This window comes from Lagopus leucura, unplaced genomic scaffold (assembly GCF_019238085.1).
Source record: "Lagopus leucura isolate 7727_CA_CO unplaced genomic scaffold, USGS_WTPT01 Super-Scaffold_100008, whole genome shotgun sequence".
Lineage (NCBI taxonomy): Eukaryota > Metazoa > Chordata > Aves > Galliformes > Phasianidae > Lagopus > Lagopus leucura.
In genome coordinates this window covers 31,532,278-31,550,490 of record NW_024962265.1, presented here as the reverse complement: position 1 = coordinate 31,550,490, position 18,213 = coordinate 31,532,278, and the positions used below count along the sequence as shown (strand labels likewise).

The window sequence follows — 18,213 nt, the reverse complement described above, 5'->3', positions numbered from 1 at the left end:
TCAGTACCAGCACTTCCCCCTAAAACCAGAGTGATTCAACCCAGAGAATAGAGCTGTATGTGGCTCCCTGTGCAGGCAGGACTGCACTCCAGGGACGAGCCACGTCAACAGAACCCGTGTTCACAGAACACAGACAGCCTCTCAGAAAGCGAAAAGCCCATCTCTTTGCCCAGCTAGCCCACATCACTTCTACTGCAATTAAGCAACTCTAACAAATGTTTGTTTTATCCAGAAGCTGCACAAACATAGATGATTTAATTTCTCCTCAAAGAATTTAATAAGGCTGCTTGTCTGCAAGTAGTTACTTATGAGAGAAGGAAAACAAGAATCAAAATTGGATTCTGTTATTTTTCCTAGATACAGACGATCAATTGACAATACTGTTTCAAACATATTTCAGTATGCCAAAGGCATACACAACTCAATAAATAGTTAAACAAAGGAAACCCTGCTCCGATTCAAATACAGGTCTGGGAGAGAACCAGTACAGACAGGATATCAAAAGCTACCCTTCAGAAGTCCCCACAGAGCACTTTAGTGAACCAAAGAACTCAGAGCTAAGAAAAAACCAACAAAAAACAACACAACTTCAGCTCCTCTGAACAGCCATGTAATGCTGATGTCGCTGAACATTATTCCTTTCCCAGACCTACACTTCCAAATCACCCCAGCAGCAAACCCCCTAAAACACACAGCCACCACCACGTGCATCACCACAGGAGCGCTCAGCAGGAGGCAGCTCCTGCACGCAGCAGCCCTGAGCCCTGCCAAGCCCACCCTGCCCAGCATTCAGTGCCACCCCTTCCCTTTTCCTACCACAAGTGCCTCCAACCATGCAGAGCTGAATCAGAAATATTTTTTGCTCTGTTTTTTCAAGCTCGGTTCACTTCTACAGCTATTAGAAACAAACCAACCCACTTTGGCCACAAACCAACCCACTTTGACTACAGGCCTGCTCATGAAGCCGAGATGGCTTGGTTGCATCTGTGTGAACACAGAGTTACACACCACTGAAACAAATCTGGGCTTCAGACTGAGTAGAACTTCGTGGGTATGCTTATGTTCTCCCTTTCAGTTGCATTACTTCTGCTATATACAAATATTTTCCATCATATTTCTAATACTTCTTGCCCAGTGAAGCCATCTACCCAGCTCAGACGTCACTTACTGCAGTGTTATCATCCAGCAATTAGAACAGAAGGTGACTTTTTGGCACACAAAAGTATTTTCAACTTTGCGATAAGACAGAACTCTTTACTCCAGTTTAAAAAGATCCAATTAAGGGTTTGCTGTTGAACAATCAAGAGGAAGCACTTCCTCTAAATCCTTAGGGCTGACAGCACAAGCTTGGCTAAAGGGAGTGCTGCCCGCCTCCCACACACCTGCACTGCACACTGAGCCCCAGTCACTCACAGGTTACAGTAAAATAAAGGCCTGTGCGTCCCACACAATTCACCCAGTCAGAAATTAAGTGTTATAATGTTCTAACAGAGAACAAAGTTTAGAGCCCGGCATATTAAAAACAAGGGAATAATAGCCAAGCACTGCTGTTGCCTGGCAGAAATGTCAGATTACTCAAGATAACACAGGCACGACTGATGCTGATACTCCAGACTGCTTCATCCTCTGTAATTTCAAACTCCAAGGATACTGTTTAATTCACAAGTGCCCTGAGAGCTTCTATCACATCTCAGGCTGATGTCTTCTTCCGTAACTGGGAAATGGAAATATATTGTGAAAATAGGAATGCAATTTTTCAGCTGTGTCATTACTTGTATACGTGAAATATTAATTTGGCACATGATAGACACAGCCACTATAATCACACTTTGGTAACACTCATGCTGAGTATACATCTGCAGTCAGGGCCAATCTGAGAAGCACCACCAAGGATTTATACACCTATCCAACATGAAAAAATGAGAACACCCAGTAACAAACAGATGTGGGTCTTTTGGAAATTAAGTAGTAATTGGTATTTTTTGCACTCCTAAGAAGTAAGAACTAAAATTCTAAACCCTTACTAAATCCCCAGATACTGCCAGCAGCACAATTTCAAACCCAGGGATTGCTTCAGGAGCTCCCATTTTACAACGCAGTGAATGACATCACTGAGGAAAACAAATGGTTCTACTCATGAGTTTTTTATCACACACAGATGAGGTGTGGATTGCTCAGAGGCCAAAAATATATTTTATTGTTTCTTAGCTATAAACGAAGTGATACCTGGGGAAGAGAAAGATTGCCATGTAATCATCACGAACCCCACAGACTGCAGACAGCCAGCTGCCCTGCTCCTGCTGGTATCCCCCAAATCAGATGGAGCTCCTCCTTTGTCTCACCTACCCCACCCACCGTCTGCTCCAAGTACCATTTAATATAGTTTTGGTCTCACTGTACCTAGCAAACAAGTATGGAATTAGTTCTTAAGAACATAAGCATTAGAAGCACCATTACAAAGTGAAAATTAAACCCCTTTTTAATTACAGAGACAACATGTGTCTGATTGCAGCATTTTCTAAGGGTAGTACTGATTAAAAATAACTTGTTGAAGTAAATCTTTTGAGCAACAAGCATAACTGAGAACTATACTGCTACTTGCATCAGCAGCAAAACTATCAGCTAAATGCATTTTGCAGGATTTAAACAGTATTAATATCAAAACAAAATTAAATAAAGTAGACATACATGATTTTAGAAAGGGCTGACAATAGCAAACAGCTGTGAAGAAAGCTTTAGATTCCCTCAAAAACTGACAGAATTCACTCCATAAAGCAGTGATTAAATCTAACAACTACAGCAGAGCTCACAACTTACTCTGGCTGAGGAACTTCTCAGTAGGCCCCTCACAGTACAGTAACTTCACAAAGTTACACAGAAGTTTTAGGAAGTTGCAGAGAAGCTGCAAAGTGAGCTCGTAAGTTATACTGCATGTGATGGTGATGAGGACAGTGTTATAAGAGTGAAAAATAAGGTGAGATTATGAAGTAGCAAAAATATATTTCACAAATTCTACGATAGTTCAAGAAGTTGGTGCTAATCCCAGACACTCAGAAGAACATGCCACTCCTCTGATGGCTCCAGTCAAATCCAATCACAATTAGAGCAAATGCACGCAATTATAATACCTGTCTAGCAGCTGCTATTTCAGAGTAAAGAAGAATACTTGCTTCCTTCAGAATCAGGAGGAGTAAAAAAAGCTTCCAGCAGCAAGGAAATAAGATCATTTCCTGCAGCTGTATCACATGTCCTGCTCAGCCCCTGCTGCTGCTCACCCCAGAACTCTCTGAGGCCAAAGCCCACAGCTGGAGTCCTCTCCAGAAACACCTTTCACTGTTGTTCCAGAAGCACAACTATCCAAACTCTCGACAACTATGAACAACTTCATCCAAAGTGCTTCAGTAACAAGGTGAGCTATGCAAATCGCAGTGGAAATGTAAAAGGGAACACAGAAGTCAGACTCACATGGGAGTATGGCAAACACACTCAGCATGAAGCAAGCACTGCACACACACAGGTTATTCAAACCTTCAGCATGGCAAATGTAATGCAGCATCATTAAAAACACGGACTTAATAATTGCACTGCCCATCCCCTTCATGGATCTTGAAGAGACTGAACACCATCACAGCTGAAAGCTTGTTCAGATGCCAAACAGCCCACCTGGAGTCACACAGTACCACAGGAGACCTCCCCCAAAAACACAGAGATTTACTTCCCTTCTACTGACTGCAGCCACTTCTTGTTCTTACACGACTTACACCATTTCTCAAAATACACCAGCACTCCTCCACAACCTGCAATGACAGGTAAAGCACTGCTGCAGGTGCCTTCGTGCCTTTCAAGCACAGTCACTTCAGTTCACCTGCTCAAGCACACAATGCTTTATATGACATTAAATATGCTATCGCTTAATTGGAACTAATGCCATAGTACACGCATAATTACTTTCTTCTAAGCTGACAGTCTTCTTCATATTTCCCAGGTACTTGTCTGGTTCTACAGCTTAATCCAAGTTAATATATCAGTACTTTTTCCCTGTTGCGTAGAAGAAACATTCAAAACAACAAGTAGCGATGAGGAAGAAGTTAAACTAAACTACGTAACACACACCAAAGAAACACAGTTGTGTCCTTTATCTGCAGGAAAATCAGAAATGTTGTCTCTAACTTGAAGTAATTCCACGCTCCCAGGGCAGCAGGCACGGCCCCGGGATGCCAGAGGTCGAAGAGCGTTTGGACATTGCTCTCAGACACAGCGTTTGAATTTTGGGTAGCACTGTATGGAGCCAGCAGTTGGAGCAGACGGTCCCCTTGGGCTCCTTCCGGCACGGGATATTCTATCATTCTGCAGTTAAGATTACTGAACTCACGGGTAGCGTTTAGAGCAAAGTAGGATTTGAAGAAATACAGAGACGGTGCTACTAACACACGTTTATGAACGGGATTTTTGAGGAGGGAGAAGAAATCAACTTCTGTCTGTCAGGCTTGCTGAGGCTCAGCCCCAGCACCAGCCGGCACAAGGCACAGCAGCTCGCGGCGGGACGCAGAACCGCGGCTCCCCGGCGGGGCCGTGCCGGAGCGGGGCCGCTTCTCTCCGCACCGCGCCGGCACCGAGCCGGAGCCAAACTTCAGCCGCCTGAACACCGCCGGGGAGCTCTGCGGGCTCGGCGCTGACAGCGGCCGCGGGACCCGAGCCGTCCCGGCCGACCCACGGCCGCAGCGCCGCTCCGTGGCGCGGGGAACGCCGCCTCCCCGGGTCCGCTCGCCCCGCCGCCTCACCCGGCTCCCTCCGGACCCCGCACCGTGACGTCCCTCCGAAGCGGCGCCGCGGCCCGGCCGCTCCTCACCTCCTTGACGGGAGGAAATTTTTTCCTGCACTCCAGGCTCAGGCCCCGCAGGTCTCCCTGCATGTTTTCCAGCAGTTTCTTCACGGCTTCGGGGCTGCTGGTGCCGGACATGGCGGCGCCGAGCCGGGCGATGTTCCGACGGGGCAGGGGCAGCGCCTCCGGCTCCGCGGCCCCGGCCGACACGTCCGCGCCCGACACCGGAACCCGTCAGCCGCGGCCTCTTCCCTCCCTCCCCGCCGCCCGCCCTCCCCGGGTCGCCGCCACCGCCCCCCCCGCTCCCACAATGCCGGGCGCCGCGCGTCAGCCGCACGGCCTGGGGCGGGCGGGGCGGCCGCGGGGAGCTTCCAGAGCGGCGCGGCCTCCTCATGCCGCTGAGGGGCCTATGGCGGCCTCGCGGCGAAGAGCAGTGCGGGCAGGAGATGCTGAAGGGTCACGGCTTTGGGCTGCTGCCTGGCTTTTAGGGGCGGGGAGGGGTGCGCGGAGCGCAGTTTGAGCGCTCCCCGGGTAACGTCAGGGGGTGCCACGCAGGCTGAGCGCTGTCTTGGGCTGCTCTCTGCAGGACGCCATCCCAGCCGCTCGCCTCTCCCGGCGGTGTGGGTCCTTGCCGCAGTAACCATTCGCTGTGCGTCTCTCTTCACAGTGCCCGCCGGCCGGTGCTCCTGCGAGATTAAAACTTCTCCCCCCCCTCCCCCCCACTTTCTGTAGTCTGTTAATTTTTTGTCTTGAGAACCTTGACAAAAATAAAAACCGAGTTTCTTCAGAACTTCCTATGTTTTATTCAGAGAATGTTCTAAGATTGACATAAACGATGGGGTCAGGTGCACCCTCAGTAAGTTTGCAGATGATGCTGCGCTGAGTTGATGGTGGCAGGAAGGAAGGGATCCATTCAGAGGGACCTGGACAAACTTGGAAGGTGGGCCCAGGTAAACGCGATGAGGTTCAAGGATCCCAAGTGCAAAGTGTTGCATTTGGGTCAGGGCACTCCCAGGTATGAGTACAGACTGGGAGAAGAACTCCTTGAGGGCAGCCCTACAGAGAAGGATTTGGGGGTCCTGATGGACGAAAAACCAGCCATGAGCCAGCAGTGTGTGCTTGCAGCTCAGAAGGCCAACTGTGTCTTGGGTTGCATCAAAAGAGGGGTGGGCAGTAGGGCCAGGGAGGGAATTGTCCCCATCTGCTCTGCCCTAGTGAGGCCACATCTGGAGTACTGCAACCAGGTCTGGGGCCCCCAGCACAGAAAGGATGTGGAGCTATTGGAATGGTCCAGAGGTCCTACCATGAGGATGGTAGGAGGGCTGGAGCACTTCAGCAAAGACAGGCTGAAGGAGCTGGGCTTGTTCAGTCTGAAGAAGAGAAGGTTATAGGGAGATCTCATTGAGGCCCTCCAATCTTTTAGGAGAGATTATAAACATGACAGAAATCAGCTCTTTACATGGGGTAGATAGTGATAGGACAAGGGGAAATAGTTTAAAAGAGGGGAGATTTGGGGGAAGTTTTTCAAAGAGAGAGTGGTGAGGTGCTGGCACAGGCTGCCCAGAGAGATTGTGGACGCCCTATTCCTGGAGGTGTTCAGACCAAGCTGGATGCTGCACTGGGCAGCCTGATCTAGTGTTTGATCCAGCAATTGGCGACCTTGCTTGTAGCAGGGGGTTGGGACTAGATGATCCTTCAGGTCCCTTCCAACACAAGCCGTTCTATGATTCTATAAAGATTGTTTTTCATCTTTTGTGTGTGTCTTTTAGTGACAAAAGAAAAATAAATTGTCATGTAACACACACTGCATATCGTGTGGCATGGAGGTTGCCCGTGGCACAGCACTGCTACTTTTAGTCTGCGCCCTTATCTGTCAACATAAGCCCTTAGGTTTGCTTTAAGAAGCAAGAAGTAAAGGATTGCTTTATAAATAACTTATTTTAATGTCTTTATTTTTACATCGTTTTCAAACCACCGGCTGTTAACTTGGCAGTGCTTGATAAATGGATGTGACATTTTGAAAGTGAAGGAAATGTTAGCACAATTAAATCAGGTGGTCAGAGTTAGAGGCTGCGTTCTCATGTGACGAGGTCAGGATATCACCTGTTCAGCCTTCAGTGAAGACAAACCTGGACTCTACAACATTTTTTGAGATTCAAAATGCATTTTGTGATGTATTCTCAAGGACTTTGATTTTTATGTTTAAATACAAGAAAAAAAGTTTTTTTTTTTTCTGTAGTGCTATTTATTTGCTTAACCAGTAAGCATTTTACTAAGGATTTTCAGAATCAATTGCATTTTGGTGTTCAGTCTCAGTGGCAACTGGCATTTAAATCCAAATACTTCAGTGAGAAACCTGGACAGATTGCTGGGAGACTGAGGAAATCAATTAAGGCAACTGATGACTGTGTGTAGGTATTTCTTGGGTAAGCTTCGATTGCTCACTTCCTTTTCGTTGTTTGGGCTTTTCCACATGTCTGTTTTATACCATCTGCTGGACACAGGCAGCTGTGGGTGTATTGGTAAGCATCTGCCTCAAGTAAAAGGACTGCTCTTTGTTGTGCAGCCAGGGTCAGGAAACTGTCTTGTAGCACTGCCTTTCTCTCAAAAAGGGACTAAGTGTTTTGGGTAGAATCTGTTTGAATGTGACATCTTGAGTTAAACTGCTCTTGTTCTAGTCAAAGTGATGTCCTGCTGCCATATTTCCTTGTGAACAACTGTGAGACAAGTAGAAAGAATTGAGATTGATATCATTTAAAGGAAGCAAGTTATTATGTCATGAAGTGCAGGTGCACAGTTATTTCCTGCAGGCTTTCTTGTTTTGCCTAACAAAACAAGTACTGCAAACATCCAGGTTAGGTGGGGGACAGCTTTTAAATTGTGAATGCCTGTTCAACAACTTATATGAAAGATAGATTACATTTTCTTTGATCAAAACCACAGCTGTTGATTTTCTGTTCTTCCTCACAGATAAAAACCTTACTTTTGAAGGAAATAAAAACTGTTTCTGGCTGATGTTCCGTCCTTTTCACTGCTCAGTGCTCAGAGTTGCAGACCAGGAAAGAGAGGACCATATGTTTACAACTTTCACAAACAAAAAAGATTAACATACTTGATTCTTAAAGTAATTTTCTCATTACACTGTAGAATTTGGAGTTTATTGGGTCTGTTGAAATCCATGACAGATTTTTACTGTCGCTCGCTAGTTGAATGTTATGTTGCACGCTATTTAGCTTTTAGCTGTCTGCTGTCCTCTCTGCAGATTAACAGCACTCTCTTCTAACAGTGTCAAACAAAAATTGGATGTGCAGTTGTAATAGCCCAATTCATAGTGCTGGAATGTAGAATTATTCATAAAAAATACTACGATAACATATTCTGGGAAATTCTTACTGCTTCCTAAATTGAGATTATTAGGACTTTTTAATATCACACTTGCTCCTTATACATTGTGACGCGTCTGAATCAAGTGGAGCACTTATGAATTTATGGAGACCTACTGTAATTGAGGAAATTGAGCATAAAATGACTTAAATAAGCAACACATCTATTAATAGAAGAGTTTTTTTTTCAGGTTAAGTGCAGTCTCCTGCATATCTTCTGTGAGAGCCATTGTGTGCCTGACATTTAAATCTCAGTAACTTAGGTTAAAATGTGTTCTACTTGCACTCTTTCACTTTTTATCATTGACATTTGTCATACGTATCATTTCACCTACTGCTTTGACACTGTCTGCTCAGTGTAGCCAAGCAAGTACAGAAAGATTGCTCGTGGGTTTGAAGGTGAATCATGTAAGTGCCTGCAGAATTGTAACCTTCTTCGGACCTGCTGAATACCAAACACGGGAGCTGTACAGTTCCTGAATCTCAGACATGTCTCTTTAGCATATCTTTATTCTGTTGTACGCTTTCTGTAAGAACAGAAGATTTATTACTTAAGTTAAAACAGAGTGGTTAAAGTAAACTAGTCAGGAATCTTGAGTGATGCTTAATCAGGTGTGAGGGTGACTTACTGTAGAAGTGAATCTTTGCAACTATTGCACATACTTCTAATCACAGGTAAAAATGCTTGCCTATCTTGACCTGCTTTTAATGCCTTTATTTCATTTCCAGTCACTTATGAATCAGAAAGTGGAGCAGATGTGTGGACAACTCTAAGAGCACATTTTTGACTAGCACGTTGAAAATGCTTGTTGGCTTTCAGGCAAACCTGGTGTTGTGCTGTAATTATTATCTGGTTGCTTGTTTTGTTATTAAATTACATGTTGCGATGGGCAGCGGATGATTGAAATCATTCCCCGTAGCTCTATTGCCCTAATTACCAACAGAAATGCTCATGAGACCTCTTGTGATTCATTCAATTACCTCTCAGAACCACTGTTCATATTCATTCCAAGTGACATGCATCAGGCCTTTTGATTTGATTAAGGATGGAAGAGCGCTCAGCTGTATTCATTTCAGGTGTCTGCCTCTAGTTGCAGTCCTTCTTGGTAGAGGTATACAGATTCAGATTTTGAATACAAGAACGAAGTCAATGTGCCTGTCATGTGGTGTTATGATATGGAATACTGATAAAACCAGGACAGTTGCCACAGCATACAGAGGGAAAACCTGGATGTCACTGTGGCAATAAAAGCAGCCTCGTGCTGATGAATAGAATTGTAGTCTTTCCTCTGGGTTTATTTTACCCATCCTCCTGTATACTTCTGTAACTACTACAAATCTATACATACTACTAAGCAATCTTCAAGATATTAAATGTAAATCATGTAGTCTGGTAAAGGTCTTTATGTACATGCCTAGTGCTTTTGGAGCAGTAGAGTTAAGAGTTAAGATGAAGAAAATTTTGCCTCATAGTAGATTGAACACAGATAATGATATCAAAAGGCAAAATTTAGATTATAAATTAAAACAAGGTGAATGAACTCCCCTTCTTGAACATTTAGGCTGTGTTCATTTTTTGCACAGATATGAGCATGTATTTACAGAGTAGTAGAAGTTTTGTTTGAACATTTGCATGTTAACACATTTTATTTTGCTTAGTCAACTAGCAGAGCAATCCCAGTTGCCTGCTGGTGACTTGTCCTCTTCGTCATCTGCAAACTATCAGCAATTATGTTACATTATCTTTAAGAATGTTAACAAAAATGTGAAGTAGGGATGCCCAGAATTGTAGACCTATGACATGCGTTAGATAATTAGATGATTAGATTCTCCATGAAGCTGCAGCACCGTCACTTCAGGTCCTATACACAAATCTCGGCTGGAGGCATAGATGTGTTCACGCCTCCTGTGTCACCAGCCAGCAAAGCTGTTTTTTAACTTTTCTTGCTTTCATGTTGTCTGAAGTGATCCTCAAAGGTTGGGTTGTTAATTTTTGGTGGTGGTGGTTTTTGTTTGTTTGTTTGTTTGTTTTTGTTTTGTTTTGCATTGCCCTTTTGAGCACTGGTAATTGAATCTGGCTGAACCTGTTAAAATCTTTTCTGAGAAAGAACTGCTGTCCACTGCTTGAATTAATTTATTGCTGTCTTAGAGCTCACAGTGTGACAACAAACAGATACCTGATAGTCAGAAAATCTTTGAGCAGCACCCATACTCTTCACACTGACAACTGAGGATGAGTCAGAATAGATTAAATAACTTTTCCAGCTCACACAGGAGGTATGGGGCTGGCCTGGGAGATAAACCTAGTCCAGGCACTAAACCCAGCCTGTCCTTATCTACATTGTATCTGAACTGTTATTTATTCAGGTAGCGCCTGTGAGTTTTCCTTAGCAGACGATGGAGCATGGTATATTCTCATGTTTCTTCAGAAAGTTCAGTGATGTTCTGCTTCAATCGGAATTCACCGCAATCTGCACAGCCATGGTCAGGAATGTCAGTGCATACATGAAGGCACAGATCTGCTGAAGCAAAAATAATCGTGGTTCCAGCAGTGTTATTTGATCCAGGCCTCTTGCACGGGACGGGGTTCAGCTGTGCTCCCTGGCACAGTCTCCCAAGTATCTCATCCTAACTGCAGGGTGCACAACATAAACATGTCAGAAATGCACATCGTGCTGCAGTCTGTTTACATTGCTGCACTCACATTGACTTTCCAAAAGTCTCCCTACATCTTTTTAATCATTTCCTTTTTATCTCTCTTTCAGGTTGTACGTATGAGAAGTATAGGAACGTTTCCAGATGCCTTGTAGCCTACAGGCGATCTACTAATCACAAAGCAACACCTGACAGCAGAAGAGTGTTCCCCTGTGTAAAAATAATTTTTTGGGGCTGCTCTAGCAGAGATGAAAAGCCACTGTCTCCTCAGGCGGTGGTGAATCCTTAAAGAAAATCATTCCAGATTGCAGCCCTGGGGCTGCGGGGTGATGCTATTCCTGAAGGAAGGTTTTCATCTACTGAATGGACTATTGTGTGTCCTTTGTGTTAGGGGTGTCTTCTGTGTGGGTAGCCAATGTTGCAGCAGAATCTGCAAATACAGAAGATGTGTCTATGCAAATAGATGTAGTCCCCCAGGTGGCATGGAGGCCAGCACTCTACATGGGCATTCTGCTGCTGGCATGGCCCACAGGACCCAGCGTGGCCCTATGCTGCTGAGTGCCTCCAGCACGGCTCTTATCAAAGCTGATTACAGTGTGACCACTTGGGTAGTTTACAGGCAGTTCTTTCTGTAAACCTGCAAGGTCAGAGATTCCTCACGGAAGAGATCTTGATGAAGAGGTTTTGATATAGAGGCGTTGATTTACCTTTTCAGCTGTGCTCATATTTGCTGCTTTAGGAAGAGTGTAAGCCTCTTAAAACAGTCCTTTCTACACATTTCACTGGGAGGACTTTGCCCTTTGTGTAAATATTTGTGTGGCTGCCTGTGTGGTTGTGCTCATAAGCAGCATCTGAAAGAAGTTCTGTGTCTCAGATTGAGTCAAAGCAGACAAACAGAATGAACATACTTCTCAGGCTATTGGAAGACATCCAAAGAAATCCAGTCATGAATAGCCAAATGCTTTCCTTTGTAGTAAAATGAGTACACAGACCAATTCCGCGTGTGAATATGTATTTTAAATAAAGCAGGATTATCTCATAGGAGGCTTCTGTCCTGGGTCATGTACAAACAGAAATGTTTGTATTCAAGTACCTGTACCTATGGCAAGTTCAAAATAAGTGCTTAATACACACTGAGTATTGACGAATTCCTCACAAAATGGCTGTGCTTCTGGTCAGTTTGGCCACTCTTGGGCAAGCAGGATACAGATGGGCTTGAATGTCAAATGGGGTGAGAGACAAAGTCAGGAGGGGGCCAGGCCCAGCCCTGCTAACAGATTTTCAGCATCTCTGACAATTTAACACTGGATTTTTTTTTTCCCCTTCAACACACTGGGGCCTTCTTTTGTTAACCTGTTCTTCAAAATTATCCTGTGCTTGGACACATAAACTATGTAGTAATGACTGAGGACTCACATCACGTGGCATGGCTCTTCTGTTACTAACTTAAAAAAAATCCTCATTATGTGATAGAATCACCTGTAGGTCGTTTTCTTTCTAGTGGTTTCAGTAAGAAGTTAAATCCATTACTAGGAATGAAATTACTTTTGTTTTCTTTCCCTATTTGGTCGCCTGTTAGTGGCTTCTGCTGTACTTGCTTTTTTTATTCATAGGATGCTGCTTTTTTTTTTAGAACTTATTTGAAACACCGTGCCTTCACCTATTAGCATTCTACAGCTACTTTCTCATTACATTCATTTTTTTTCTGCTGTATGTTGTGCTATGTAGGCCTTTCTATATTCCTGCCTCTGTCTTACCTGTGATTCATCGTTCTTCTATACATTCACAGTTCTGCACCATTCCTTTGCTTAGCCAGGGGTCAGACTTGATGATCTCCAGAGGTCCCTTCCAACTCCAGTGATTCTCTGATGACTTTTTTGCTTCCATCGGGTTGCTGCGTATTTTTGTTCATGAACGGAGTAAGTAAATTTAAATTTTAAGTCTGCTTTGATTCCTTTTTAACTGTACATTTGTTCATATAACTTTTTGGGAAGATTTTATGGGTTACATTAGGTTGGTATTCCTATGTGGGCTTCTTCTTTCAAAGAAGGAATATTGTGTTAGTCAAATTCTAATAATTGGCCAAATGCCACTGGGAAAAACTGAGATATTATATTCTATCACACTTGATATTAAGGGAGTTATTTGCATCATAAAAATGAGCTCTAAATGATACTTTCAGATGAGCATGATGTCAACCAAACAGAAATCAGAAGACTGCAGAGAGAATATGCTTCCCACATCTGTGTAGTGCCCACAGTGGGTAGTTCTAAAAATTTCTTTATCTCCTAATGAACTTATTTCAAAAATATTACAGAAGTGTCCAAAGTTACATTTTCTGAAGACAACATCTAGGGCGTTATTTCTGACACCAAAAATCAATTTGTGTCTGATTCCCTCAAATTATATAAAAGCAAGTTAACTGAAGCAATTAAGAATCAATGTTTTATGATTAAACACCTATTGTCTCCATCCCATTTGTTGACTGTTGTTATTAGCATTGGAAATCCAAACATTATTATTATACTTCATCAAAACATTTCCATTGACTCTGTTGTCCAGAAGAGAACTGGGTTAGTCTGAAGCATGAGGTTCTTTTTTTTCAGTGGAGAATCCAAAGAAGAAAATGTATTGAGTATATCAATAATTTATAGTGAACAACAAAAGCATTCACATGGTGTCAGTAGCCAGGAACTTAATGATGGCAGAGATTTTTTTAAAAGGAAAGACATGAAAATCAAAGTGCTGTTACTGATAATCCCAGCAGAGTCCGGAAAGGTGTGTCTCAATGTTTCTGTCCTACAAATGTTTGTGCATGAGTGTATTTGCTTTTGAGTTGCTGCTTTTGAATGTCTAGGAGATGAAAACTTGCATGGACCAATAGTCATATCATATCACAGAATCATAGAATGGCCTGGGATGAAAAGGACCACCATGATCGTCCAGTTTCAACCCCCCTGCTATGGTTTGCCAACCAGCAGACCAGGCTGCCCAGAGCCACATCCAGCCTGGCCTTGAATGCCTCCAGGGATGGGGCATCCACAGCCTCCTTGGGCAACCTGTTCCAGTGCATCACCACTCTCTGAGTGAAAAACTTGCTCCTAATATCTAACCTAAACCTCCCCTGTCAGTTTAAAACCATTCCCCCTTGTCCTATCACCATCCACCCTCGTAAACAGCCGTTCCCCCTCCTGTTTATATGCTCCCTTCAAGTACTGGAAGGCCACAATGAGGTCTCTCTGGAGCCTTCTCTTCTCCAAGCTAAACAAGCCCAGTTTCCTCAACCTTTCCTCATAGGAGAGGTGCTCCAGCCCTCTGATCATCTTAGTGCCCTCCTCTGGACCCGCTCCAAGAGCTCCACATCCTTCCTGTACTGAGGGCCCCAGGCCTGGATGCAGTACTGCAGATGGGGCCTCAAAAAGAGCTGAACCAACCTGAAGTCTAACAAAAAGCACTTCTCAACAAAGTGGTCCAAGTTTCCCCCATTTCCAAATCCTTTCACCACTTTAAAATATGCTGTTGCTTCTCAAAGTCCTATTCTGCCCTTGCTGTATGTGCATTAGAAACACTTGCCCTGAGTAGTTCCTTTGGTTGCAGTGCGCAGGGCTGTGCCTGGCACAGGAATATCTGGGGCAAATCTAGGGGTGCTGCAGCATGAAGGCACAATGGAGAAGCACGTGTGGAGACACCAGAGAAGGGGGACAGTGAAGCACAGCCCTTGGAGGGGAGTGCTGGCACTGTGAGCACACTCAGACATCTGTTCATCTGGATAGCTGAACTGGGCAACTGAAGACAGAACAAGGCACCATCTCAGCTTATTGCCTGTGTTAGTACTTAGGATCCAAGTCATTCAGAGCAAAACGACACAGAACACCAGTCTTGCCAAATGAATAGATCATTCAGATGCTGTTTAATTCATCGGGCAGCTCTTAGTTCACGAACAATCAGCCAACGTCAATGAAGCCTGTGTGGAAGCTTCACCTGGAAAGGAGGAGCAGAACTAAAGCAGGACCTGAACCCTCTCCCCTCTGATCAGAGGTTGCAAAAGAAAATGAGTACCATGTGAGCACTTCTACCTGGCAATTCTTGAATCCCACAGATAAGTGTATATCTGAGTTGGCAGAAGATACGTTCTTAGTAAGTACAGATGATGCAGAGTTACAAATTACCGTCCCTTCTGCCTGAGGATTTCCTCCTCAGATGTGAGATGCTCACACTGACACCCACCCGCAGAGCAGTGTGTGTTTTATAGCATCAACAGATGCTGAAAACAAGCAGCGTGCTCCTGAATTCTTTCCCCATGCTTTTCATTGCATTCTGAAGTATGGGTTCCCCACCCTCAGACCCCACAACAGACTTCATTTTGACTGCATGATTTGTAGTTCTTAATTTTCCTTTTGGAGGAGTGGTGTGCTTCTCAACATGGGCACGTCTGCGCCTGTCAGTGTTCATCAGCAGAAATCCTATCAAGAAGCAGCAGCGCTCATCCAGCACCAGAGTGGAAGAACAAAAAGGAGATATCATACGGTTATCTTTTCTTCTATAATGTCTCCCAGGTTACATCTCAACTTTAAAAAGGTCGTAACTGGCACACTGTATGTTCCCAGGATCCGTAGTGCAGGCAGACCTAAGAAGGTTAAATCAATCTCCTGTATTTGTTTCTGCGTCCCAGAGGACTTCTCATGCTGCTGTTACCCACTGGGAGCTCACACTGAGCCTCGTGCCACTGAGCCTCAGGCTGGATTTGGATATATGTTATTTCCTGGGATATAACCCACTTTGTACGGCTATGAGGTGAGTATTCCACACACCAAATAAAAACATTAATTTGAGAACAAGAACCTCTGAATTCTCCCGCAGTGCCCCTATTCCACAATGATTTGTGAAGACTGTTGATCAGTTGCTACTCCTTGAAAATGTATTGGGTAATACTGTATGATAATCATGTTGATGTGATATTTAAAGTGATAATTAGGTGTCAAGCACTTAAATTATTCTAGGCATGCCTGTAGTGTGATCTTAACGATGTTACTTTGCAATTAAGAACACCCATAATTAAAAAATACATCAATAACAACGAGGCTGACTAAAACCATACTGATCGACATGATTCTTTGAGTCCTCTCAATTATTTGACCCTGGAGGACTGTTAATGCCACCCAGCACACAGAAGCCCCATTCATTCCCTAGTTAATGTGGTACTTGGCCATAGGTTTGTCACACTTGGACTCGTTCAGGGCTTCTGTGCCTTTCCAGAATTTCATTCATCTTCTGTGAGATTGCTTCCATTGGATGCATGTGGTGCCCCTGGAAATAAGAAAGTGGAACTGTTTTCACAATTAGTTTGTCCACCCACAGAAAAGGACAATAAACTCCAAAGAAAAAATGTAGTTTGCCTCCTCATTAGGAATATTTATTCTACCAAATACAGCTCTCATATTAATTCTGTCTTGTTACATTTATGGTGGTTTTCTTTGTCAAAGTAACTAGTACTTGAAAACAATTTGAAATCATACTCTGCTATTAGTCTGATATTAAGGAAAGAACAATGTCTGAGGAAAGCTGCAGCTCTGCCAGTTGAATTGACTATCACACTGGCTTCCCCCTGAAGACTTCAAACGCTTAGAAAACACATTGCACTTGGTAACAGAGTGCAGATTTGCTGGGAAAGCTGCAAGGATCAAGCCTTCCCCTTAGTAACTGCTGCAGACGCTGAAAAGTGTCCTTTGTCATCTGGGGGGTGTTATCCAACAGCTCTTCTCACCTGTCATCTCAACTGCAAATCGCAGACATCACCTCAGCATGCCAGGAAGGCAGGCAGGACCTCAACCCAAACAGTTAACAAAGAGACCAGGGAACAGAATGGCACCAAAGCACCCAGAGAGCTGCTTGAAGCCAACTGAAACAAGAGGTCACGGCACACCTCCTCACCTCCCCTCGCCGCAGCCCGGCTCTGCATCCCGTGCTGCTGTTTTCATATCTGGTTAAGAAGCTTATAAACTCAGGGTGCTGGAAACCAAATTAAAAATAATAAAAAGTCCCACGTCATAAAACATTAAATTACGTTATTTTTCCTTAACTGGCACTTTACAACAACCTTTAGGAGTTAGCCTCACCATGTTGTAAGAAGGCCTAAAGCAAAGAGACCTCATGGAATTTCTGCTTCCTCTCCCAGATTATGGAAGTTGCATTCTGGAGAATGCCTACCGAGAACTGACTCTGAAAGTAAGCTTTGAAGCAGGTAACACTGCACCAAGAAGGGAGTCACGTACACAAAAACCAAACTCCAACCAATCCACAAGAAGAAAATCTTGGTCCGGAGTTCTGTTGGTTTTGCTCAAGGGAGGTGATTGCCCTGCTGTACTCCACCCTCATGAGGCTCCACTGGAAATACAGCGTCCAGGCCTTGGGCCACAGCACAGGGAAGATGTGGAGCTGTTGGAGGGGGCCCAGAGGAGGGCCTTGAGGATGATCAGAGGGCTGGAGCACCTAAAGAGAAAGGCTGAGAACATTGGGCTTGTAAAGTTTTGAACAGAAAGATGGTCTGTTTAGATTGAACGTAAGGAAGAAATCTTGCACAAGGAGCATGGTGAGGCACTGGCACAAGTTACACAGAGAAGCTGTGGGTGCTGCAACCCTGGGGGTGTTCAAGGCCAGGTTGGATGGATCCCTGGGCAGCCTGAACTGGTGGGATACGTCCCTGCCGACGGCAGGGAGTTGGAGGGCCCTTACAACACAAACCATTGTATGAATCTGTGACATGCGGACTGGTTTTACACTTGGTGCTCAAGCAGTCCAGTCCTGTTTGTTTGGCCCATACAACCAACAACAGGACTTCTAAGAAACTTTCTTCCAAGTTAAAATCTCTATAAAAAGAAAACACAAACTCTACCAAGCAAGGTATAGGCCAACATGATACACTTATACTCCCATTGCTTTTCTTGTATGGGGCCCTTTTGGTAGAGAAGGAAAATTGTGCATGATTCTCAAAAAGGTGGTTCCTTCTCTAGGCTTACTTCCTCTGCTCCACATTTGTCTCTGAAGTGCTCTGATTACCATGAGTTAAACTCACACGGTTTTCCTTCGTTAGCTTTGTATCACACTGCTGTCTTCCACACTTCCAAGCAAGAAGCTTTCATCATTTTTCTTGCACCGTGTCAGTTTGTCTAACCTTAAAATACATTGCCTCACTCCACAAACCATCTCAGGGTTAATATCTTGTTGATCATTACTTATTAAAAAGTTTTAAAAGAAAAGCTAATCACAAAGGTTTGTTTTTGTTGTTGCCTTAGAAATGTTTTAGAGCCGAACAAGGACAGTAGAATCTGTTCTACACATACGTATTATCTTCTG

General features: G+C 44.1%; 1 protein-coding gene across 7 annotated transcripts in view; it reads right to left on the bottom strand.

Moving 5' to 3' along the window:
* MON2 (MON2 homolog, regulator of endosome-to-Golgi trafficking) overlaps positions 1-5,014 on the bottom strand; it is a 75,187-nt gene extending 70,173 nt beyond the window's left edge. For all 7 annotated transcript variants that reach the window (XM_042872330.1, XM_042872335.1, XM_042872331.1 and 4 more), the window contains exon 1: positions 4,850-5,014. In XM_042872330.1, coding sequence (XP_042728264.1) covers positions 4,850-4,960 — 111 coding nt within the window. In that variant the 5' untranslated portion in view covers positions 4,961-5,014. The remainder of the gene's footprint in view (positions 1-4,849) is intronic.
* Positions 5,015-18,213: the final 13,199 nt, after the last annotated feature.